This window comes from Oculina patagonica, chromosome 8, assembly GCF_052425735.1.
Source record: "Oculina patagonica isolate OP01 chromosome 8, crgOcupat, whole genome shotgun sequence".
Classification (NCBI taxonomy): domain Eukaryota; kingdom Metazoa; phylum Cnidaria; class Anthozoa; order Scleractinia; family Oculinidae; genus Oculina; species Oculina patagonica.
Window position 1 is genome coordinate 28,225,515 of NC_135765.1, and position 27,634 is coordinate 28,253,148.

At 33.3% G+C, this 27,634-nt stretch overlaps 3 protein-coding genes across 3 annotated transcripts in view; 1 reads left to right on the forward strand and 2 right to left on the reverse strand.

The window, feature by feature from the left end:
• LOC144662319 (zinc transporter ZIP4-like) lies at nt 1–26,942 on the forward strand. Its single transcript, XM_078523106.1, has 6 exons — nt 1–336; nt 3,040–3,209; nt 3,773–3,910; nt 5,482–5,752; nt 25,046–25,233; nt 25,937–26,942. Exons 1-6 carry the CDS (start codon nt 321–323, stop codon nt 26,081–26,083), a joined length of 930 nt encoding a protein of 309 aa, XP_078379232.1. The 5' UTR covers nt 1–320; the 3' UTR covers nt 26,084–26,942.
• Nucleotides 7,444–27,634, reverse strand: part of LOC144662320 (uncharacterized) — a 62,177-nt gene continuing 41,986 nt past the window's right edge. Inside the window, exon 2 of the mRNA XM_078523107.1 lies at nt 7,444–10,778. Within this exon, the coding sequence (XP_078379233.1) occupies nt 9,880–10,778 (899 nt within the window). The 3' untranslated portion in view covers nt 7,444–9,879. The remainder of the gene's footprint in view (nt 10,779–27,634) is intronic.
• LOC144662316 (uncharacterized) overlaps nt 26,942–27,634 on the reverse strand; it is a 4,946-nt gene continuing 4,253 nt past the window's right edge. The window contains exon 4 of the mRNA XM_078523103.1: nt 26,942–27,497. Within this exon, the coding sequence (XP_078379229.1) occupies nt 27,364–27,497 (134 nt within the window). The 3' untranslated portion in view covers nt 26,942–27,363. The remainder of the gene's footprint in view (nt 27,498–27,634) is intronic.

The following is a 27,634-nucleotide window of genomic DNA, read 5'->3' on the forward strand; positions in this document are numbered from 1 at the left end:
TTGTTTGCGGATCCATACCGCACCTGACGGCTAGACAAAGCCGCTGTGTTTTTTAATGAACAATTAATTTACCTGTTTCAGGGCTGGTGGCCCCAGTCACTCAAACTCTTTAATATATACTGCTTATTTTGCTACAAGACCGCTGACTCAGTTTCGTCAATTGGCCGTTCTTTGTCTTTCCTCAGAATTACACTTACAAAGACACTCTCCTTCAAATTATAAAGCAGGATTTGTTTGGTCAATTTTGGGTTCAGTAAAGTGAAGTATTTGAAGAAGATCAGAAAGCCGCGCTCGATTTAAACAGCGCATTCAGTTGCGCCATGTCGATAATCAGAGGTAAGCAAATTGAGGGTTTTTCTAATATAATTTCTAGATATCTTTAAAATAATTTGTTTATACATTTACGGGGTAATTCGACTGCTTTTAACGACGCATCCGTTTTCTTAAAGTAACAGTAATGATAGTTAAATCAACGGCCTGTTTTAATATAATATAACCGATGAGGCAGCTGTTAGCTTTGGAAGTTGCCCCGTGCTAGTCTCGCTGTAGACTTCTCCTAGAGATCAGTCGCAGCGTTTTTCTGGAATCGATGTTTTAAACCACGTATTCTAAAAATAACAACATTCTCCGGTTCATACTTATTCAACAGGGTCTAGCACTTTTTGGACAAAGGACTACAAAAATAGCAATGTTAAGTAAACTGACCAGCTGGGCGAATGATAACAAGAAAATTATATTACAACAAACACTCAAGGCACATTGGTAATTTCTCCATGATTTATGATCGCGGAAATCGGCATAAAGTTCATTTCTTTCCCAGTAAAGTTAAATGCTTCGCCAAAAACCAAATCTATGTTTATTCAACACAAGGACGGTTTGCGCTCAAATTTAAATATGACTACAAGCTTTCATATTAGATATTGTATAGCTCGGCAGGTTGCTAAGGTAGGCTGTATTACCATGAAATATGACCAATATCGAACAATTTTACGTGCGCTAAAACACTTGCTTTAAGTATAACGATACATTTTTTCGTGGACGCAAGCCATCCCTACATTTTCCCTGTTTTGTTTTATGCACGAAAATTACGAGGAAAAAAATTTAGGAATATATAGAAATCAAAAATACAATTGCTGGATATTTAAACGTTGCAGCTGTAACTAAGAAACGGCAGTTAGAACAAAAGCAGTGCCCAAAGGTGCTATGTCTTTTATCTTCGCATGACGTTTTGAAAAAAGCCTTTCAATATTCCAACTCGTGACAGAACGGATCGTTATCACATCGTTTCCAATGTCTCCCTCCACTTTGTTTCGAGACAGACGCGCGTGCTGTGCACGCGTAAAACTAGTGTCACGTGTCACGATTATCGTGACAGTGTCACGTGATATGTGACACGTGAGTAATGGCCTAACTCGCCCGGGATTCTAAAGTAGACACACTTTCTCTTGTTCTTAGCTAGCTGTTAACCTTAAAGATATAGAGGATAATACATGATTGCGCGGAGATATGAAATTTATCTTCGAGTGTTCAAATCGATAGCTCACGAGTGAGCGCAGCGAACGAGTGAGATATCGGATTTTAACACGAGAAGATACATTTCATATCTCCAAGCAACCATGTATTATTATGTTTATCATATAAACCTACTAATTACGATGTTTTTGACGATTTTCCGAAGATTTCCGACTATTTTCCGAAGATTTCCGAAAAAATTTTTAAAATGTTGTCCGAAGGTTGTACGAATGATTCCGAACATTTTCGAAGTTTTCCGAAGATTGCCGAAGATTGCCGAGGAAGATCCGAAGATGTTTCGACTTAATATCGATTTACTTTGGCTCATTGAGCATTGAAACATGGCAAACTCTGCAAGCCTGTTGGTCAAAAATGATATCACACATGTGTGGATATCATTTTTATCCACACATGTGTGATACCATTTTTCTCGATTTGCTACCACTCGCTAAAGCACTGCAGTTTATATAATAAATTTGTATACGTAATTGGACTACATGCTGTCCAATTTGGAAATAATTTGATGAAAAAAATTCCGAGGGCAGCCAAAATTGGACGAGGCCGTAGGCCGAGTCCAATTTGGCTGTCAGAGGAATTTTTTGAATCTAATTATTTCCAAAATTGGACAAGCATGTAGTCCGGTTACATATTAATTATATAGCTTGTAGTCAGTGAATCCAGCATAAACAACAAAACTTATGTCCAGAACGGGAAAAGCATTCAACAATAGTAGGCATAACACAGCACATGCAATTCACTCAGAGCATTGTCCTCACAAATAAAACTTAAACAAAACAGTGCAATTTTATTCACCTGAGTTTGCGAAGCTTGCTACAAAGTGAGTGAAAACACTGCATCAATCAATGAAAGTCGTAAACAAAGTGTCCGAAGAGCTTAACAACTTCTTGAATGTGACATACTCCTTTCCACTATATCGTTCGTACTTCATCGCCGTCTTTTCTTTTCGAATTTCAGCAAAAAACGACAAAGAATTGCATCTAGCTCATGCCTCATGGCGATGAATATCTGACAGATTTCTTGCTTCGCTTCGCTGCACTTACGGTCACCCAAGTTTTGTACTATTGGAGGTGTTTTGCTCTTGGTTTTTGCTTCTTAGTGTAGCTAGCTCCTCTTCTGACAACGTAGAAAATTTCTCTTTGTTGTTTCTATTGCTGAAAAGCTCAAAAGGAATAGAAAAACGTAGCAAACTTGCTCCATAAAATTCCGCCATTGTCGACTCACAATGCGACCAGTTTACAGCGCTGACGCTATGCTTTGTGCTAATTGGCTAATATCCATCACATGTTGTGTTTTCTTCGATTTGATTGGCCGAGACGAAACTGTCCAATTTATTTTAAATTGGACAGATTGTGAATTTTACCAAAAATTCCTAATTGAAACTATCCAAATTTAATCCCAAATTGGACAGTTCCCAGAAATTAAGGAAAAATAGCTGTGCTGACAATATAGGATTTACTGACGGCTATATAATTATGATACTAACTTAATGAATATCATTGTCGTCAGCTGTTTCCGAGGGATGCGGCGCACAGACAATTGTCTTTGTGTTAGCTGTACTTTCATCAGCGGTGGTATGCCCAACCCTAGGTAGATTTCGCGAACACGTGATCACAGTGCTTATAGCCTTGGGTGCTGCGTGTCTGGCTGGTGACGCTATATTTCATCTTTTGCCGCACGTGAGTAGACTTTTTCACTTCTTTAGATTGATGATGTAAGTCGACACACCACTGCCATAACTATATAAATTTATCTATGATCGTATAAAACTCTACACGAACTTGATCCCACCTGAGTTTTGGGGTGGACAAAATTATCAACCTCACTCCGTGAATAATAAAATTTGAATAGAAATAACAAAAGGTTAGAAGGAAAATTAAAGTCCACTTTGTTGATTTTTAGACTTCATTCTGCGAAGAAAAAAACCATGTGTGCTCAAAAATAAACTTGTGCATTATTAATAAGTTAAAATTCAATTATTTTCATTATTGAAAACAGTCCAAAACTGACGATAACAGCAGTTCAAAAATGCCACAATTAAACCCATTAGGAAGTGAAGATGTTTAACGATGGCGAGTATGGAACTGAAAAACATTATGAACTTTCATTTGTATCAAATCCGATACGTGGGACTCCCGCGGGATTTAAAATTAAGAGGGAAAGAATTATGTGGGGTGTTTTTGCAGTATTCAGAAAAAAAACAGAGGCAAAGTCACTATTATATTTTGTTATTATCTTTCAGGCATTAAATCCTGATTTTCACCATGAACATGGCGGCACAACAGGTTCAGACGGCCATGTTGTGTTATGGCGTTCCTTGGTTGTTATTTGCAGTATATATTTTTTCTACCTATTTCATCTTTTCTTTTGTTTCATCGAGGTGAGTTTTTTAATGTCAAGTGACTGTTTACTGAGGTATTCACCCGCTGGGGTCTCTTAAAATATTTATACTGGGAGGCTCCGCCCTGATGTCTAAACTCCTACCGTTTCTATCCCGCTCAGAGCCTAAAAATGTTTTTCAGGTTTTTTTCAGTAGTATTGCCGCACTCGCATTTATCATATATATTCCATTGCTACTGCTGGACACATATTCATTTATTTCACATATACTTGGGCCGAGTATCATGTCCACCGTACATAAAGGGCTAACCCAGACACGACCGCTCTGGTGTGGCTTTGATAGCTCAGTGGTAGAGCATTGCACCGGTAACGCAAAGGTCGTGGGTTCGTATTCCGCTCAGAGCCTGAAAATTTATTTCAGTTTTTTTCAGTAGTATGGTCGCACTCGCATTTATCATATATATCCCATTACTACTGCTGGACAAATGTATTTATTTCTTACTCTTTCATGTGCCATTTTCGATAGAAAACATAACCCTTTCGTATACCTTCGATAGGAAAATGGCACCCTTTTCATATACAGTCAACTCTCTCTAAGACGGACACCGTCGGGACCGGCCTCAACTGTCCGTCTTAGAGAGGTGTCCGCCTTATAGAGAGTCGAGGTAACGTGACGCCAGAAATTTCGAGATGACAATGCTTAACGCCTATGCACAGCGAATACACGTCTGTTTTAAGTTGCTTAGTTTAGCAAAACCTCAGTATAAAGTGGAACAAAAACAATATCAGAAATTCGACTCGTTCAGTTTGCTCATTACAAACAGTATTACTGTAAGTAGAAAACTACCTCTTTGGTACCCATACACTTACGCAGAGAGTAATACTTTATAGTAGTTTGCTTCTGGTAAGTTTGGTATTCTTAAGGCGCTGACTTACTTTGCTATATGTCGATACCAAGTTTTGCAATATTATTCACTTAAAAAATCACTTTTTATGCGTGTCCGTTGACGGTTTCAAAGTGTACGTTGTCCGTCTTAGAGAGGTGTCCGTCTTACAGAGAGTTTTGTTACAGTAAAATGACTGAAAAACGACAGGGACCATCACCAGGTGTCCGTCTTATGGAGGTGTCCGTCTTATAGAGGTGTCCGTTAAGAGAGAGTTGACTGTACCTACAGAAGGCCAGTGCATTTGTTCTAAATTTTTCACTTGCAAAAAGGAATCGACCGTTTTGTGGATCTGTTCGAGTTGTTTTGAAAGGTCCTTTTGAATACCTACCCTTCCGTATACTCCAACTTGTGTAATTCCTATCCTTTATATACCTACCGCATGAAAAAGGTAACCCATTCGGGCGGAGCCTCCCCGTTAAGTTCTCTATAGGGAGTACCCGGCCGGGCGTATTTACCACAGGTTATCGTGGTTTGTGATATGACATCGATAAAATTTTCGAGTGATCCTTTAGGTCTGCACAAACAAACTTTGACAGTACTCTTTGGTTTATCAGGGGTAATCTGCAATTTAGTTGCTGGGACCACTTTGCTTATAAACCCCTTAAGTCGTAACGCGTTTTATGCGTCACGCCTTCTCACGGTCACGCATTCTTCATCTTTTCAGGGCGGTCACACCCACTCGCATGGTACAACACCCTCTGGTACAACACCTGAAACCTATGAGAGTTTAACTCTAATAGAACTTGAAAATCAAAGCCAGCCACAGCCGTCTCCGTCTAAAACGAACAAGGCGCTTGTAGGAATGATGCTATTAGGTGAAGCGTTACACACAACAGCCGACGGATTGGCAATTGGAGCAGCTTTTTCTAAATCGGCAGGAGATGGTCTGAGTACGTCACTTGCCGTGCTGTTTCATGAAATACCTCACGCTGTTGGTAAGGAAATTGTTCCAGTTTTTATAGAACTGTTGTTTCATGTTCAAAACAAACTTCAGTAGTAATGTACTACACTCTGAGGCAAATTTGCCTTAGAGATGTAGTACATCACTACTTCCAGTGCTGGATACAAAATATGGGACAAAAATGGATTCAAATATTGGAATCAAATATTAGAATCAAAAACTGAAATTCAAACCCTAGAAAAAAAAGCCTGTAAAACCAAGCCTGAAAAACCAACCCTAACTCAACCCTAGGTTCAAAATAAGAAAAACTTCTTATACTCTTTTTCAAACTTTTTTTATAGTGCTTTCGAATGGGATTGTCTTATATGGGTCCACTTGCTACCCAGACTGTACTCTTTTTTACATTGCTCACAAAACCATCGTGTATTTCGCATATAACGGGCTTTTGTGCGCCTTATAGCTTTCATTTTGTCTTCTTTGGTAAACCATCTCTGGTATCGGCCATTAACAATATTATCATTCCAAAACATCAATTGTTATATATTAATGACACAATATATTAATTTCTTATATCATTAATAGTGCGTTTAAGGAAAAAACACATATAAAAATAAAATCTCTTTGTAATATATATATGAATAATAAAAGATTTATAATCGGTTTAACCTCGGATAAAAATAATAGATCGAATGATATTAAAATAATTGCTAAAATCTTAGAAGATGAATTTAATTTCAAGCACATGGTATTTAATCAGCCAAACAGTGTAATTGTTATGGATGGCGGGGCTAACCCATGGGCCGATTATATTGAAGCATATTTTGATAATTATAAAGATACTAATTACGTAATATCAAATTTGTTTAATTTAGATATTGTCGAAATGCTTTTTGATAACGGCTGTAGTATTATAAATATTGATACCTTTTTTTATAATGAAAATCAATTAGATGAAAAATTAGTTGTTGATAAATTCAATGTTTTTTTAAAATGAATGTATGTCCTAAAATATTTTTTGTAATCAAATACTGATTTATAAAAATATTATACTTAATATTTTTATTTGCATGTGTAATACTTGATAATTGATTTTAAGGCACTCTTAACATATACTCCATAAATAAAATTAAAAATTGTTTATATATCTTTCAAATCCTTGATTGGAATCCAACTGTTGAAGTCATCACTGTATCCTTTCCACTTAACTAAAGCTTGTTTCTTCTTATAATCTCTACGGATCACTTTATCAATTCTGAATACATCCTGTTTTGCTTTTAATAATTCAGGTTCATAAAAGCTACCTTTTATTTCTTCATCATTCAAATCTTTTATTTTGTATGTAATGGGATTAGTATGTTGGATCTTAGTAATTACGAACATTTCTTCACTCCAATTTGGTGTATAACCCTTATCGAAAACAATTCGTTTATACTTAGATATTCGGACCTTATCACCAACCTTAAATTTGGGTTTTGCTGATAATGGCTCCATATCACCGTATAGGTTAAGATATACAATTCCTTGATTCTTTTCCTTTGAAGCTTCTGTTGGTGTCATCTTTATTGAACTGTGTTTTGTATTATTGTATTCTTTTACCAGTATGGGTAGCATTTCAAGATACTGTGTGTTACCTTGAATAGTAAACTGTTTGTACATTTTATTTTTCAAAGTTCTATTAAATCTCTCAATAACAACAGCTTTACCTTCATTAAAAGTGGAATACATGTTAATATCATTTTGCTTTAGCCATTCCTTGAATGTTTTGTTATAAAATTCAGATCCCTGATCGACCCAGAGAAATTCAGGTTTACGTTTGTCATTAATGACAATATTGTTGAATGCGTTAGTTATTGATGTACCTTTCTTATCTTTCAATTGTATAGCCCAAGCGAATTTACTGAATACGTCAATTATAGTCAATAGATATTTATAACCTTTATTCCATTTTGAAAGTTTATCCATAAAAACTAAATCAGCAGACCATATGTCGTCAATTCCATTTGATATTACTCTTCTAGTTTTAAATTTTCGTCTGATTGGTTTATGTAACTCATCGGCTAATTGTTGAGACCAATCATTTTTACTCAACGCCGTTTTCCGTTTTTTGTCTTCTTTTGTTTTACACCCATACCTACTTTAGCCTTGGTAGCAATAGTGTTCCTTGCAATAGCATGACCCCATTGTCTGTCTTTCCATGGGATAGCATCAAGGGCTTTTACCATCTTTTTATCAGCTTCGTTTTTGCATTTAACCTGATTTTTTGATGGTTTGTTTGCACATACTGAGTAATCCACGTCATGTTGCATGCTCACGGCGTCCGTTTTTCCTGTTGGTTTTTCATATATCTCCAGTATTTTACCTGTTTTTTGATCCCACTTTACCTGTTTCTCTAAAGGATTACCAGGACCTGTATAACGATGACCAGGCATTACAAAACCCTTTTTTGGTGCTACTTTTAAAATAGCTTTATGGATATCGATACCTTCACCTTTGATGAATTTACTCTTTTTGTTTTTACAGATTGAGCAAATTGATTTTTCCATAAGTCGGCCATTCTTTGCTTTTACTTTTTTAGTATTGATTGAATTTGTTTTTTTATTACATGAAACGCAGTATGACAGGCACATATATATTATATGTTAGATATTAATCACAATAATGATTAACCCATTTGCCGTTTTTATATTCTGTGTAATTACATGATGGATTAAATTTTTCATTTGTATATGCACCAGCAGGCTTCCAAAAATTAGATGTCTGAATTCCGCTTTTTTTATTAAATATACCTTTAGCAAAGTCACCGCGCCAATATTTTTTAAATAGATCTTTATCACCTCCGGTAACTGCCATGATAGCCGATGCTAAGTCTTGAGCCTGTTGAAACCCTGGAATCTTTTCGCCGACCTTTTTGTTAATCGTTTCACCTACTCCACGCCCTTTTTTCTCACTAACAAAACGGGTTTTAGTAATACCACAAGAAACGCATTTCGATTTGAGTATTAAACGATTGTTTTTTGTTCTCATATATTTTTCAGAATTAGGAACTGAATTAGTTTTTATTTTTTCACGTACACAATACGATTTAACCATTATATATATAAGTTATATATTTCTGAAATAATGTTGAATGAATTTCTCATTCTTCATTGTGTCATATATGTCAAACACTTCCAACAAATTAGAATACGTATTCCCATGGTTCATCTCATTCAAAAAGTATAAACAGAAGTATCCGCATGTGGTTGTATTTATATTCTGTATCTGATTGTTTTGATGTAGCAATGTTAAATTCTTCTTTTTTGCGTGATCGACTATTTTTTGAAATGAAGGCATACCAAAACTATCAAAATAATTGATTACCTTATCTTTTACATAAGTTGCAACCCAATGACTACCACTCAGATATGACGGTTGGAGATTGTAAATGAATATTCCTAATTTGTGATTATGTGGCACAGTCTCGTCTCTCATTAGTACATTTTTTATCGGTATATTCAAATATAAACACCAGTTTATTAAATCAAAATTACTCATTGGTATATTCTTATGGAATGTTGGCTTTCTTACTTTCTTTTCGGTTTTAAGATCTTTTTTTTTGGAAGCACCAATCCACCTGTTCTAAGAAATTTATCATATTCATCCCAAGAACCAATGAATGGTGGCGGTGTGTAAGCTAATACATCTTTCTTACTTGGTAGTCTAATATTTCCACCATCCTTCTTTGAAGTGTTATCAGTTGTTGATTTGTTAGTTGTTGACCTTCTTGATCTTGTTTTCGTTTTCATAGCACTTATTCCAATCATTGGAAAACCAATCCGCGGTGCCCCATGACCGACCCTAATGACCTTTCGAATTTGTGCCTTTGAGATGTTTAAATAAGATCCAACACCTAACTTCTTAGCCTTATTCAATTTATTGATTTGTCGTTGAGTTAGCATTAAACTGTCATTGCCAGTCATATCTGAATTGCTTAAGCGAATAGTGATCTCACTTTTATTTCTATAAGCAGTCAAAAGCTTCCTTCGCTGTCCTTCTGACAGATTCACTTTATGAGAGTGATAAGTTGTCATTACTTGTATATATATTATATGTTATATAATTTCTTGTTTATAAAACGTATACAAAATAGAATGGTTTATACATAATATTCAATTGATTGATTTATACAATAACCAGCTCATTCCCCACCTTGTCAATGACGATTGTCTCATCATAAAGAACGATGGCATGGACGTTGAAAGGACTATCTCCCGCACTATTAGCGTTTAGTTTATATCTGAAGATCAACTGCTTTGGGTCTCTAGTTACTCGCTCTGCTTGATATGATAAATCAAAAAAGATAATAGGATAGAGAGAGTTGTAATTTGCCAAGTTGAGTTGTGTACCGCTGTTGTAATCATTCTTTCTCATACCATAAGACATCAAATCATTGAAGATCCTAACTTTGGACTCACTATCATATTCGGTCTCAGGATAAAACACTCCGTTGCCGTATTCCAATCGGCATGTTGTCAAATAACTACCATTCCCACGGTCAAGATTGATATTGAAGGTATCAAATTCATAGGGATTTTCATCTGCATTGTTTGATTTAGCTCGTTGTAGATATACAAAGATAGCCTTAACATTATCAATACTGGATGAGATCTGGAAGAATCCACTGCTATTCGTTGGTGCGGAAACCTCATACATTTCGCGCATATACGTCCAAGTGTTCTTTACCAAGAAGGAACTAACAAACTTATCATATAGGCTGTCCTTTGGAGTCAATTTTGGGACCCATAGAAGGAATCTATTAAGGACCACTCGTCCATCAGCTACATCATCGGCCTTTTTAAGTAATTCGGCGTCATTCTGTAACTGTATATTGAATTGGAGTTGCATTGGGAGTAACATTCGACCTTCCAGCTCTTCAAAGAAACTGTAACGATTTAGAGGTATAACAACATTGACATCATTGAGACCTGTCGTCAAAAGTCGCCTAGCCTCAAACCCTGCATTCTGATTAGCATTTGCTATCCTATGGTCGGTATCTAGATACCAAAGACTATTTTTTGCTACTGAACGACTAAAATCGTCACTATATTCGAGGAGATTCTTAACGAAAGTAACTTTATGGAGATTATCGGTATCATAAACGATTTTTCCTGCTGATTTAATCATCATGTGGGCAATCAATGAATGTGCTCCATTAATAACTGTGATACGATTCGCCCCCGTGGTTGCTCCATCAGCTAACATTTGCACCTGAAATTGCACCTCGAAATACGCATTATACCAATCGTAGAATGAACTTCTATCGTTAATCGTGAACTTATAGCCGTTTTTAAGTTGGTGCTGACCGTTAGCTGGGACTCGAATTACATCATCGAGTTGAAATCGAACCAACTCATATCTCTGTAAGTATTCGCTTGTTCTAAAAGACATATATTATTATGTTACATAATTTTGCAATTATGTACCAATTTTTTTAATCATTTTATTCATTTTACTCAACGCCTTCTTTTTACACCTGATCCTGATATTAATCTATTAATGATCATATCAGTACTTTCATTTTTCTGTTGGTGTCTGACAGGTGAGGCATTTACTTTCTGTAAGATTGGGGATAGTGACTTTTGCCCAGCATTTCCCTTCCTCATATTCCTTAGCCTTTCCATTATAAGGTCTCCGGCTTTTTCTGATGCCCTTTTACCCAGTTTATCACCTGCATGAGAAATACCTGATTTTATTGCCTTCTTACCTAAGGGCTTGACAATTTTTTTAACAACAGACGACATAACACTCTTCATCGGTTTGAAAATGTTATCAACGATAATCCCTGACCCTTTGTGCTTATATACAAATTTACCAAATTTTGGATGGTAAAACCTCTTGAATTCATATGGTTTCATTATATACTATTATGTTATATTATTCTATCCTTTTCAAAATTAATGAAAAAGACGTATCCGCTCCATTCAGGTTAATTAACCGTCTCTTCCCATCTGTGATGTATATTCGAATGCTACTTATCTGTTGCTTATTAACCGGGTTATATGTGACCCTACGAGGCTCGATTGTAAACGAATAACTCGGCTGTAGTACGCTGGTCGAAAAAGTATAAATGATATCCGACTCTTCGCCATCGACTAAAGAAGTATTGACTAGATCGCAATGTACATTTAATATATCGGTATCTTGGCTTAGATTTGGGACTCTTGGACCAATATTAACCGCATCCTTTAATACCTTTTTATCAAACCCTATAAGGTCGTTGAAATTGCTATGCGTCAAATCAAGTTGATAATTTTGAGATAAAGTGATTGTGACTCGGAATGTTGTTGAATCAAAATCAATAGAGATGGGATATATAGGGTTATCATCATCCCCCGTCTTAGTAATCTCTTTAATATATTCATCAAATTCAGAATAATTCCAAACACCTGCAGGGAAAGTTATGTCTTCAAATTTATTCCCATTATCTGAACTATATTTAATCAGCTGATTACCATATGAGGGATTTACATTAAACCATGTAAATGACATGTTAATAATACGATTGAGACCTATCATATATTGGTAATTGCTATCCAATGTTATAGGCCTGTTGAATTTAGTTGTAAAATTTTGAGGAGTGTTATTCCCTTGATTTTTAACACTATATGATGATAATACTAACTCACGATCCATATATATAATACAGTTACATAAATTAGACTTTAAAGTACAGATTATATATCTGTTTATATTGTTGTTTATTTATAGTAGACCTTTTTAAAAGTGTGTCTAATATAGCGACTCCCATATTTCGCATTTTAACTGATGTGTTTCCTGCGTTTATTGAACCGATGATCAATTCCAATTTTTTGAGAAGCTGTTTTACATCGTTAAAAAATATAACATTTCCACCTTTCTGATTTTTTCGAATACCAGAACCTTTTATCGTTTTGGCTTTACTTTCGTAATGATTGATGTAGTCATTTAATGCAACTCTTGCATTGCTTATTCTCTTATTTTTAATCTGTCTTTCCGCTTCAGATATAGTTCCCCTATTATATTCTTTAGTAACATTCGCCTTGAAACCTTTCAATTGTCTCCGTTTATATTTGGCTTTCTCTAAAATCTTATTAAGATAGTTCTTGGTTTTCTTTGGTGTCATTTCAGGCTGATCTAATTTCATTTGCACTACATCATAATCGTCGATACCAACGTCTTCTAGTATTTCACTTACTTCATCATCAGCATCTAAAGCATAATCAATTTCATCCTCATCGTATTCAGGAGGTAATTCATCTTCATATTCAGGAAAATATTGGGGATCAACATAAATCTCCTTATTTCCTTCTAAAAGATCTTTTAAAGATTCTTCATATGTTGGTGGTTTCGGTACAATCTGTTTTTCATTTTGTGGCATTACAGGCTCATCAAATAAATTATCTACGTCCATATCCTCAAAAGGATCAACTTCAGGATAGTAATCTGGAGCTTCCATTTCACCTCTCATCCCCTTTTTGACACGATTTTTGGGTACTTTTGCTATCTGCAAATTACTTTTAATTACATCATCTAATTTACTTGTCACTGGTTTGAATACCTTCGAAAATGACTCTTGGCTTGTCTGCTGACCGATATTATTTTGTGTGATTGCATTTTTAACATAATTGATTTTATCGCCCAAATCAGATTTACTCTTTGCAAGCTCTTTCCATCTAAGTAAACTCATTTTATTTTATATTATTACGTTACATAAAAAATGAAAATTGAATATAAAAATCAACATTTAACATAGCGTTTAACACCTTGTTGAACACCGTGTTTAACACCTTGTTGAACTGAAAATAATATACCCATATAATATAATGAGAATACCGAATTATGACACTGAAGACGATATGGCCTCAAACTTTAGACAACTATACGATTTCATGCCAAATCAATGTTTCCGGATGTTGATTTCTTCTCCCTCGGGTGGGGGTAAAACCAACCTTTTACTTGATATGATATACCGGCTTTTGTTTTATGATAAAATATATCTTTATGGGAAAAATCTTCAGCAATCGAAATATCAACATCTTTTCAATACCTTTGAACCCATTAGACAAGAGGCTGGTTATTCTGTTATTGAAGCAAGTAATGATAAAATAATACCGCTTGATAAAATATCAGATGAAGGCCAAAAACTAGTCATCTTTGACGATTATCTCAATACGGGATCAAAAAATGATAGCGAAATACGCAACTATTTTACAAATTCAAGAAATAAAAATTGCAGTTGCATTTATTTATCTCAAAGCTATTATAATACCGATAAAACAATCAGATTAAATTGTACTCATCACTGTATTTTCGAATTCCCATCTAATAATGAACAAGGAATGATTTGCAGAGAACTTGGAATCAGTAAAAACGACTATCTCAAAGCAACTGCAGACCCATTTAGCTTTTTATATATTGATAAGCCACGAAAATTCGTAACTAAGAATTTCAATGAAAAAATATAATATAATATAACTGATTGATATAATATGAGTTACTCAAACGGTTTATTACAATCAAATAACACTAATATTACACCAATTAAAGGCCCTCGAGGTGAAAAGGGTGACCCAGGAGTCGGCTTTGATGTTACGCCTGAAGGTAATTTCAATTTGAATAAAAAGAGAGTAATAGGGCTAAAAACGCCTGATGACGTTGCGATTGATGATTCAATTGAAAATTATTCAAGGGATCTCGAGACGGCCGTAAATAAACGATATCTTAACCAATTCTTCCTTAAAAAGAACAGAAATGAAACAGTGTTTGATTGTGCCGGCCTTTCATTGCAAAATACCGAAGTGTATTATCCAAGTTTATATAACGATCGATCTGTACCAAACGTAGGCTATGTTAGTGTTGAGGATAACAAAGTAAGGACTGAAATTGATACCAAACTTGCTACTAAGGCTGACAAATCGTACGCTGATAATACATATTTAACGAAGAAATCAGGAGGTGTCTTAGCTCAAAGCCTTCAAAACAAAGCAGACAAATCGTACGTTGATAACAGTTTTTTAAAGAAGGTCGTAGGACGCGTTTTGACTCAAGAAATTCAAAGCAAGCTTGATATTCACGGTAGTAACATGATGCAGGCAAATCTCCATATGGGTGGGTATAATATAACCCATCTAAAAAACCCAACCAATGATACAGACGCTGTAAACAAAAAATATATGCTTGATCATGTTGATAGCAGTCATATAACTTCCGTTGGCCAAGAAAACACGTTTGCCCATATAATGGCCGATAGTATCAATCAATTAAGCGAGGAAGATGATATAAAGTTAGGCAGTTTAATCGATCATCCGAATTCATACCATAAGATCAATACGAAAGTTGTAGACAGTAAGCTGGTACTTGACAGCAATAAAGGATACTACTCAAGCAGATTAGGTATCAATGTATATAGTTTACCAATCAATCGATACACAATGGTTTTCGAGCTATTTTTTCCAGCTGAAATAGATCATGATAGTCTAGATATCGATATTGTATCATCAATCGACAACATCGACAAATCAACTACGCGAGTTTATGATGGATATAGTCGAACAATAGCACAAATTAATAAATATCAGCAACATCCTAATAATTATCTCTATGTTGATATCGTTTTAAAGATGAAATCAGGGAACGCATATGTCCCAAAATTACAAACATATATCGTGATTTATGGAATAAAAGGTTATCAGAGTAACGTTGATCCTAGGATATACGATCAGCTATATTATGTTGAAAATGATAGAATAGCTTTCAATGCATCGATTGATATGAAAACAAAGGCTATTTATGGTATTAAACCAGCTACTACTAATGACCAAGCTGTTAATTTTGAACAGTTAAAAAATTTTCGGGACAATTTGAAGTCTGATCTTGAATTAAAAATGGATAAAAAAAGAAACATCAGCTATTACCATAAAATTTTCGAGTATTTTTATGATCTAACAGATCCATCTGAATTCATCATGTCAGATAGTAACGGTGCTGTAGTGTCTGGATTAAATGGCAATCTTGTCTTTAATCCCACAAAATTGTTATCAGATTTTGATCCAAAAAAGGGCTTTATGAGTGGTTTCGAAATTAATTTAAATGAAAATGTCACTGAATCCGATGACTGGACTATATATATGGTATTTAAATATGACTATAAATCCGCTGAAAGAATTAAAATTAACTTCGACAATGTTAGTAGTTTTTCCTATCCATGGGTGAAAGTAGAGTCTAATAAGTTATCACTCGATTATGATTTAGATGTATCTTATGAGCAAATTAGAGCTGGTTATATAGGTAAATATTTGAATCTCTGGTATACTAAAATAGGTAATCAATTTAGAATAGGTATTTGTAATAACGGCATTAGTCTCGATAAAATTTTCTCGGGGTATACGCTGAATGCATCTAGCCTTCAAATTTCTTCAGGTTACTATATACAAAGAATCGGTTTTAGTAAAAATACATACCCGATAAATGGGCCCATCTATCATAAAATTCAATTTTTAGATAAAACATACGATGTATTCTTTGAATAAATTATCTAACTCCAACGATTTTATCTAATTCACTTATATGAAAACAGTGAAATTGGTTAGCAATATTATTGATTCTATTGATAGATTAATTCAAAACATAAGGAAGCTGTATTACACAATAAAGAACAAGCGCAATGGTAAAATAACAAAATGATAAAGCAAAAAAATCATATATAACTAATATATATGACTAAACATCGAAAATGCATATTTACATGGAACCATATATCAAGCGAACTGACTGAAGAACAAATTATAGAATTGAAAGCTTATTATCAAACATATCATCGAAAATGTTGGGCTTATAAGCAGGCTGTTAAACGTTTCAAAAAATGGAAATTATTAGGGAATTCATTGTCTATTCTCTTTGCATCCGGCTCCATTTCATCAAGTATTGCTACAGGAGGTGTTAGTTTGGTTGCAATTAGTACAATAGCGCTTTTAATACAAGGCTGGATGCATCATCAAAATCTCGATTTAAAAATTCAAAATAGTACATATGCATATCAGAGCTACCAGCATTTACTCAACTCAATTAAAAACACGATGAGATGCGGTGATTACAATCCGTCTAGCGTCATAATTTCAATGAAGAACATTGACGATTATGTGACGGATACCTGTCCGATAATCGACAAGTACCTACGAAAATATGATAAGAAATTTATTGGATGATCCGATTTATTTCGCCAAAATTTAATGACAAAATCTCATTCCAATACAATCGATAATAGGCTAACGTTTTCTTGCTTTTGCTAATTTTGATAAATTCACAAGGTAGATTCATCATCAAAAAAAGCTGTTTAATTATGAATTTGGTTGATATAAGTCTTTTTCTACCTTTGTTTACAACAGGAATAGCGCCGGATTCGATAATATCAAACACTTTATAAATTCGATTCCTTTGATCACTAGTCAATTGTACCCTATTTTTAATACATAAATCGTTTAAAACATTCTCAACGTGATACTTCCGATGATATACCGATTTTCGGCGTATTTTATCCATATTTGCATAAAAATCAATGAACTCATTGTAATAAATAGAACCATGAACCAAACCGCAATTAATACAAACATTTATACCGTTTTGATTTGACATATCCTGCTTACTACAGCATGGCTCAGCATCCTTGTTACCTTCTATCAATAGTTGATCGCATAAATGGCATATAGGTTCTTTTAAAATTTTTAAATCATAGTGGATTTCAGAATTACAAGGCATTATATATATAACACACATAACTTCACGGAACAGCTGTTTTGGCAGTAAATTTCAGAATAAACTTTTTGAGTAAACTTTTGAGTAAACTTTTGTGTAAACTTTTATGTAAACTTTTGAGTAAACTTTTTGAGTAAAATTTGTTGAAATATGATTGGTCAATAGAAATCACGTCATTAAAAACATTGTACTCATTAATCATTTATAACTTATGGGTAAAACCGTAAACTGAATAATTATGTATTTAATGTTGATCCTTACGAGGCCTTCCCCGTCGTCGTTTCTGGTCTTCAGGTATACACTTTAAACGTACATGATTTTTGTCTTCATTTGATATGTCTGAAGATAGCATTTTAATAATACAAATATTTGTTTTAAGGATGCTCTGAATACAATACATTTTATTAATGAAGGCTATATCATTCGAGCTTTGATCAGATTCTAAAAGGTGTTTGATATTTAATGTTATATCAGTCATTCTATATATATATTAAAGAAAATAATTATCTGTTTATATCTAAACGCACTATAAAACTACATAAGGCTATAATTATCTAACATATATTGAGTAGATATGTATTAGATGGCATATCGATTTTCGCAGTATTTAGTACTGACTTTCGTTGTATTATAACAACCAATAATATTTTATTACTGGTTATTAATATATATGATATACTTTATTCGTATTTTTTGCTCTTTTTGATACTTCCTTTGGGTCTAAAATTTGGCATTTTTTATAAAATCACTGGGCATTAAACGCATCAAAAATATTTATAGTTAATGATATAAAGAAATATTATTATACTATAATAATGGGAAGAAAACAAAAATATTTTAACGATACTGACAAAAAAAACGCTATTAAAAAAAGCAAAACCCAATATATGCTTTCAAAATCTTGGAAATGCGATATTTGTGATTATAACAGTAATTTAGCATCAAAATGGATGCATATAAAGACAAAAAAACACATCACAAATAGTATATTAGCCGGTCTACGAGATGATGATAGTTTTGAAATAATCGATGAAGAATGATACATATAATCAACACATCATACACTTTTACAATGACTAAATATATAATATATCTAGTTATTTAAAAAAATGAAAAATCAAAAAAATTATTTTACTATAAAAACACTTAAAGAAAAATTAATTTACTATAAATATGAAAATGGAAAAAAAAAATTTTAAAAACCCGCTAAAAACTCAAGATGTGATCTCATCAGTACTCACATCTAAAAACGCTATTAAAAATAATATCTCTAATTATAATATGGAACAAAATACCATTAATCATAATGATAAACAATTTTTTATAAATAGTGTTGATAACACTCTTGGTGCTACTTCGGATGGAGATATACTCAATATTCCAAAAATGAAAGTAGTTAAACCGGCTATTGATAAAGATGGATATCCTTATTTATATATCGCAGAAAAAGACTATGATAACCCTTATGATCTCAAGAAAAAGATATTAGTTAAAGATTTCGTATTTAGGACATTTTATAATGAGATTCCTGATGATAAAGTCGTTGTAAATGAAAATGGTGACAAAAATAATAACAGTATTGGTAATTTAGTGTTGATTGATAGCATGACAAAGGCTGAACACAAACTCGTAACCAAACCAAAACCCCAAAACAAACCAATAGTTGAACCAATAAAGAAACCAACAAACAAACCCAAACCCAAACCAAAAACTAAAACAATAAGCTTTATCAAACAATTATCCAATGATTACCTAGCTGATGCTAAAAAAATGGGTTTTTCATGGATGAATTTGGTGAAAAAGAGTACTAGACAAGCAGTGATTAACAAAGTACATAAATATCGAAACGATAAGACTTTGGATAAGGCTATACGGGACAAAAACGATAGTATAATACGTGATGCACAACTCAGTCAAATGGAAGATTCAATTAGAAAAACTCATAATAAAAATATTGAAGATCAAATCAAACGAAAGCACAAAAAATTAATACAGATTAAGCAGTCAAAAAATAAGCTCTCAAATGAATTTAATTTCGATGACAGCATTTTTGATACAACATCCAATGACCAGCCTCTATTCAAAATAACCGAAATCGGAAATACAGCAAATAAAAAATTCAATGCTTATACCAACGAATTTAAAATAAATGTCCGAAAAAATGTTATAAACAATAAAAATGATGTTTTCAGTGTCTTTGAAAAAATGGTTGAAATGACAATAAAGAAAAGGCAGTTAAAAGGAAATGATAGATTCAGATTGATAATTTCAAATGATGAATTAGATCACCCTATCTCAACAAAATTGTTAAAAGTTTCTGATTTCAAGTTAAATCAACTTTCAGATGTAATCAATACGTTGGAGTATAAAGAAATAGATTTAGAAAATTGCAAAATAATTATTCAATCTGTTAAAATACCGGCAGGAAAAGGACGGTTATATTTATCAAAACAAACAGTGAATAGAAAGCAATGCATTATCACAATAAAAAATAATGACACAATATGTTTAGCAAGGGCCATTGTAACAGCTTATGCTAATCTACATCCTGAAAATTACACCACAACTCAGTTGAAAGATGGGTTCAATAAAAGCCGAAAACTACAAGAAATTCAAGCAAAAGAACTTCATAATAATGCAAATGTTGAAATTAACGAGTATGGCAATACTTTAGAAGATGTAAATAGCTTTGCATCACATTTAGATATTGAGATTAACATTATCGATTCTGAGCAGTTTAATGAAATCATATATACAGCTAATAATGGTAGAATTGACAAAATTTATTTATACAAAACACGGAATCATTTTGATGTCATAAAATCAATGACAGCTTTTCTAAATGTAGCATATTACTGTCATAGTTGCAAAAAAGCTTATACAAGACGTGATAAACACAAATGCCCCCAAAAATGCCTTTCTTGCTTTAAATATTTCCCAAATGGAGATAAATGTAACGGTAAAGACATTACATGTAAGCAATGCAATCGTGTATTTCATGGTGACAGCTGTTTCAAAAACCACACACGTAATCGATCGATAAAAGATGGTGATGAGGCCGTATGTAACAGTGTTGCTAAATGCTTAAAATGCAATCAAATCATACTAAAACCATATATAAAAATACATAAATGTGGTTTCAAAATGTGTAATAATTGCAATAAATATTGTGAGAACAAACATGAATGTTTCATGAAAAAAATAAAATGCAAGGGAGGAAATTGTATCAAAAATAACAAAACCCCTTGCAGATTAAATAAAAACATACCTCGAAAAGATTATTGTTACCCATGCAAAACGTATAATGAAAAATATTTATTTTTTGATTTCGAATGTACACAAAACACTGGCACACATGAAGTTAATTTAGCTATCTGTCATGATTACAACGGAAATGAGACAATCTTCAATGATATTAATAGTTTTTGTAATGGTATTCTTAATGAAAAATATAAAGGATACACACTTCTGGCTCACAATTCCAAAGGGTACGATTCTCATTTTATTCTTAAATGGTGTATTGATAATGGTTTTAAACCTTACTGTATTTACAATGGTGCAAAAATTATGATGATGGAAATTCCACAATTAAGAATCAAAATAATCGACAGCTTAAATTTTATTCAGCAACCCTTATCATCGTTTCCAAAAACCTTTGGCTTAGACGAGCTGAAAAAGGGCTATTTCCCACATTTTTTCAACAAAATTTGTAATCAAAACTATATAGGAGAGATGCCTTCCAAAAATCATTATGGATTTAACCAAATGAAATCACATGATAGGCAAAAATTTTTACAATGGTATGATGATCGTGTTAATGAAAATTATGTTTTCGATTTCAAAAAAGAAATAATTGAATACTGTAGGTCAGATGTTGATATATTAAGAAGATGTATGTTAAAATTCAGGCAAGATTTCATGAATCAAGAAAATATCGATCCATTAAAATACATCACAATAGCTGGTGTTTGTATGGCTATTTATAGAGGTAATTATATGCCAAAAAATACCATAGCTGTGGTTGATAATGTTGTTCAAACAGAAAACCATAGTGCAGTCAGTATTGCATGGCTTGATTACATAAGTAAGAAAAATAAAATTAAAATTCAACATGCCTTGGAAGGTGGTGAAAAAGTTATCAAATGCAACAATAACAAATTAAAAGTAGATGGTTTTTGTGCATCTACAAATACTATTTATGAATTTCAAGGTTGCTTCTGGCATGGATGCCCAGATTGCTACAAGGCTGATGTTATCAATAATAAGAATCAAAGTGATATGGGTACTTTGTATAATAAAACACAAGAAAAAAATAACAAAATAACAACTGCTGGTTACAATCTTATTGAAATGTGGGAATGCAAGTTGAAAAATGACAAAAGTTTTCAAAAATATTATAAAAATGATTGGAATAGAGAAGTGGTTACCCCACTAAACCCTAGAGATTCTTTCTTTGGAGGAAGGACTAATGCTTCCAAGCTCTTATACAAATTCAAAGAAGATGAATGTGGAAAATACGTTGACTTTTGCTCCTTATACCCGTCGGTCCAGTTCTACAAAAAATATCCCATAGGTCATCCTGAAAAAATAATATCACCAGAAAAATACGATAAAAAATGGTATGGACTAATAAAATGTAAAATTTTACCACCAAAAGGGTTATATCATCCTGTTTTACCAGTGAAAATCCAATGCGAAAAAGCTGAAAAGCTAATGTTCCCTCTGTGCATATCATGTGCTAAATCAAAACAACAAGAAAGATGCCAACATAGTGAAAATGAACGAGCATTCATAGGCACATGGACAACCGATGAAGTCAACAAAGCCATTGAAAAAGGGTATAGAATTACAAAAATATATGAAGTTTGGCATTTTGAAAACTCATCCGACGATCTATTCAAGGGATATATAAAAAAATTTATGAAACTCAAACTTGAATCAACGAAATATAATTTTAAAAATAACAATGACGAGATGAATTTCAGAAATAAAGTCAAAAAGAATTTAGATATTGATTTAGGTGAATTAAATGAAAATTCAGGTTTACGAGCCATTGCAAAAATGTGTTTAAACTCACTTTGGGGGAAATTTGGTCAACGAAATAACATGAATCAGTGCAAATACGTAACTGATATAAATGAATTTTACCAAGTAGTTCTAGATGACACAATAGATAATTTAAACATGAATTTCATAAATGAAGAAATGGTGCAAATGAGCTACACTTACAAAGATCAGTTTGTTGATAACAGCTATAATACGAATATATATGTAGCATGTTTTACGACTAGCAGTGCACGGTTAATGTTGTATGAAAAACTTGACTATTTGGATAAACAGGTATTATATTTTGATACAGATAGTATTGTGTATATTGAATCCCATAATGGTAAGACAATAGAAACAGGCGATATGCTAGGCGATTTAACAGATGAGTTAGGGGGTGAAGCTATAAATAATACATTCGTTTCTGGAGGTCCAAAGAATTACAGTTTCACATATGGAAATAATAAACAGAAATGTGTTATTAAAGGTTTCAGGTTAAACCATGAAAATTCCCAGATACTGAATCACGCAAATATGATTAAAATTGTAAAGAACGAAATCAAAGAACTCACATTAGTAAATGAAAATAAAATAACTAGACAGAATAAACAAATTGTAAACAAATATGAAGAAAAGGTATACACCTTTGGATATGACAAGCGCGCAATAAAACACATATCGGATAGCTGTATAGAAACATATCCTTATGGATATTAAAGACAAACTCATCTGTTTATCCTAGGTTATAATCTTAGGTTTTGATTTTCATTATGTCAACGAGGTTTGTTTTAAACGCACTAAGATGCAAGATTTTTAAAAAAAGAGTATAAGAGATTCATGAAAAAACGCATAAAAATAAAAACATACACTATATATATAGATAAATGACCAACATGAAAATAAACATGGAAAATTTAAAGAAAATATGTTTCAAAGCAGATACATTCAAAAATATGTCTGATGACGCAATAAACACACTGAAGTATATCGTAACATTAAAAGAATTATCAAAACTCGGAGATTGGGTATATGAAAATCTAGACACTTTAGTATATTTAGAAAAAAAACTAAAACAAGATGGACATTGCAAGCCATTAACAAAATTATTAAATGAAGAAAATGAAACAAGTAAATACATATGTAACATTTACAATGATTTAAACAGTGTATTATCCAACCTTGAAAAAGAAAAAATGAATTCAAAAATAACAAAAATCATAATCGTTTTAGAAGATAATTCACAACAGATATTCAGTACAAGAGATTTACCATGATAATAACAACAGCATAAAAACTCGGCTTGTTTAAAAGCACTGTATCCAAAATTTTGAAAAAGAGTATAAGAAGATTTTTTTATTTGAACCAAGGGTTGTTTTAGAGTTGGTTTTTCAGGCTTAGTTTTGAAGGGTTTGAATTTCAGTTTTGGTTCTAATATTTGATTCCAATATTTAAATCCATTTTTGTCCCATATTTTGTATCCAGCACTGGAAGTAGTGATGTACTACATCTCTAAGGCAAATTTGCCTCAGAGTGTAGTACATTACTACTAACTTCAGATACGTATCATTATTTAACGCTCGGGTCTTAATTGCAAGTTCGAAGGACTCTAGATCATTTGCGGGTTTTACTGTTTTAAAACTCGTTCTCTTATTCTGTTCTTGGGCAAAACTCTCTTCAATCGCAGTGCCTTTCCATCAAGTATAGATAGGAACACGTGAATTTTTTGGGGGGGAGTAAGCTGCGAAGGACTATCTTCCTATGAAGGGCGTCATGCCCTGAAATACTGGACTCTATAAAAAACTAAATTTAGGGGAAAGAAAAAATTAAGCGAAATTCAGTCGAATTTCGAAGCAATGAAAATCCACAATTCCATAAGTAAATTTTTCGTATATATGCATAAAGTGCGCTCAATTCAAATGTTTCCTGCTTTTTATCAAACTTTTGTCAAGAAATTTGATATGATAATATACGTATGACTTTGTGGAAGGGCCAGATGCAAAACTTCGGCTTATTCTCGGTATAAGAACCTGTGAAGCTCCACCTGTGACGTAAAACAAAGAATGACCAAGACAACAAAGAACCTCAAAACAATATGAAACGGGAAAACAATTGCTTCAAAACAAAGAAAAATTTCGTAGAAACTTACACCGAGGTTCGATACCGAGGTAGACCCGAAACTTGTTTGTTTTTCGGAAAATTGGCACAGACGTCCGCTAGCTTTGAGCTAAACGGATGTTCTTGGCATTGACGGTCACATAAAATATTTCCGTATACAGTCAACTCTCTCTTAACGGAACCTTATAGCGGCTACCTCTATAAGACGAACACCTCTTTAAGACGGACACCTGGAATTGGTCCCTTCGCTGCCGTTTTTCAGTAATTTTACTGTAACTAGACTCCCTATAAGACCGACATCTCTCTAAGACCGGCAGCTGGAGCCGTTCCCGAAGGTGCCCGATTTAGAGAGAGTTGACTGTATACGTTAAAGTAACCTCTCTGGTGTATCTTTCAGGTACTTTCGCCATCTTCATCTCGTCTGGCTTGTCTCTACGTAAGTCATTGTGTCTCCTCTCTTTCTGTTACATCTGTTCCTACGTGGGCGTGATTATAGGAGCGGTACTGGGCGCCAGTCTTAATCTAACAGCTTGGATATTTGCGGTCATAGCGGGCATGTTTCTTTACATCGCTCTAACGGAGATGGTGAGTATCAATCGTAATTACTTCCTGATTTGTTCCATGCTCAAGATTTAAATTCTCCTTACTACCTTCCATACATTTCTTTTATAAAATGTTAGTTGGGAGAATTTCGTGGAATATCTGGACAATATCTCTAATTGAAGATTTATTTTTTTTAATTTCATTATTTTCTTCATATGTCTTCGACGTGTTTAGTAAGAACTGCAAAACAACAAGCTTTATTTGCATGACTATAAGTAAATACAGTATTGCAAAAGCCTACAACTAAACTAAAGCGAAACTTAATATAGAGTGATTTCAGTTAACCCGTGAAATAGTTATTACACTTTTAGATACTATTAGACACTAATTCCATTGTTTTATTTTGTTTCCTTTTGACTCTTGCACACAAACTGGTAGATATTGTTTCACGGGTTAAATGAAATCACTCCAAAAAGATTATTTCGTAAGGCCGTGAAGCATCTTATAATGAACTTCATTAGTTGAGTATTTAAATAATAATTATCAGAATTCATTAATTTTGGGGGGGCTTGTATAGTAGGTAATTGTCTTATGTTTGTATTTGATTTTCTATTATTATTTTTGTAGAAAAAAAACTTATCCTTAACTAATAAAACAGGCAATGGTAGGAGAGCAATCTGTTTATCCCGTAGAAATTTACCGGAGGATTTATTATTTTCCTTCCTTTTTATTTTTTTTTTTTTAGATGCCAGAGATGTTTGCCTCCATAACCTCAAAATTAGAGAAACGACGATGTTTTATATTATTACAAAACCTGGGACTTATCCTTGGCTTTACAATAATGATGGCTTTGGCGGGATTTGAAGAAAAAATAAGAACAGCACTACAGTAATTAATAGTTATAAAATACGAATAATTACTACCTAGAGAATTGGCCAAGATCTTCGTTATAAATAACCCATTTGTAAATATTTCACGCTAAATCTATGTCATATGTTTGTGATTTTAATCTTGGTAATAAATCTGCACACAAATGGCTTCACAGGAATCCCGTTATATCAGTTTTGGTGTAAATTATTTCTGAATATATCTCGGATTTCTTTTTACCCGTCTTTTTATACTTGTATAGCATTTTTAACGTTAAGGTTTAAGGTCATAATAGTCAAGTTATATATAGTCTTATATTTGGCCAGTTTACCTATGAATATGGAGCGAAAATGGGTACCTCAGTTTCATTTAGTATAGTTTAGTTTTGTACAATAAAAAATGTATTTAAGTATTTTGGTATTGATGAACACGTTTGAACTAGACAATGATTGGTTAATTAAAGATTGAAAGAGTCTGCAAGCAGGGAATCTGATATTCACAGTAAACAGGTCCTATAGCCATGGCCAGTGATTTTCATTTCTTTTCTTTTTCCTCTTGTTCTAGTTTAACCTTTTTTAATACAATGGCACGCATCATACCTTTGCTAGGTATAAGCTTTTCCCAAAACGTTTTGCAACCTTTTGGTGACATTTTGTTGGTTTTCCAAATTTCTCAGACAATCGGAAGCCCCCAATCGCACGTTTTCATTTTCTGCACGTGACTTCTTTGACGACTGCGCCTCCAAAACTAACTTTGATTGGCCAAGAAAAAGATGCCAAACATCAATCAAACTCTCATCGCTTGGCAACAGCATGGCGAAATCATACAAAATGGTCTCTTCTATTTCCTGCGTGCCAAAGACTTAAGTTAATTCTTTTACAAAGTAAGAACCTTTATTTAAGTGTTGATTACATTTTAGCGCTCAAATCGGCTCTAGTTGGAGACAATAACACAAATTCACAAAAATCTTAAATCTAAAACTTGTAAAATTCCTCATATATGTACGAATAAAAAATGTAATGAATTTTACAGGCTACTTTTTAGCATTTTGTTGAATATATGGCAGTATACACAATAAGAGCTAGTCTTTTATTTTAATTTGAAAGGGTAACACACGACAGTAAATAAAATTACTGATAAACTAATGGTGCTAAATAATTCGTTTATGAACTGAATCTGTACAAGGAATGATAAATTTATGAGGAAATCTTCGCCAAAGCTCAGTACATCTGTGGTTAGTTTCGTCACTGTTAAACATTGTTTCTTAAAAAGCCTGAAGTCTCTCTGAACAGCCGTTAGCTCGTTTTAATTTCGTAATTCAGGATTAAACAGGCGAAACAGGTTTGGGCTCTTCATCCTCGCCACGTGCAGTCCATTGGATAAGATTCGATCCACTAGGTCCCAGGCCGCCAACTCATCTTTGACGCTTTCGTCCATTCCTAAACAAATTCAATAAGTAGATAGGTTTGAATGAAATGCTGTAAAGATGATATTTGTGGTACAACTACAGTAGGTTTTTTTATTGCAAATTAAACTGATTAACCTGTCAGTTCTGAAGTACCTTACATGTAAATTT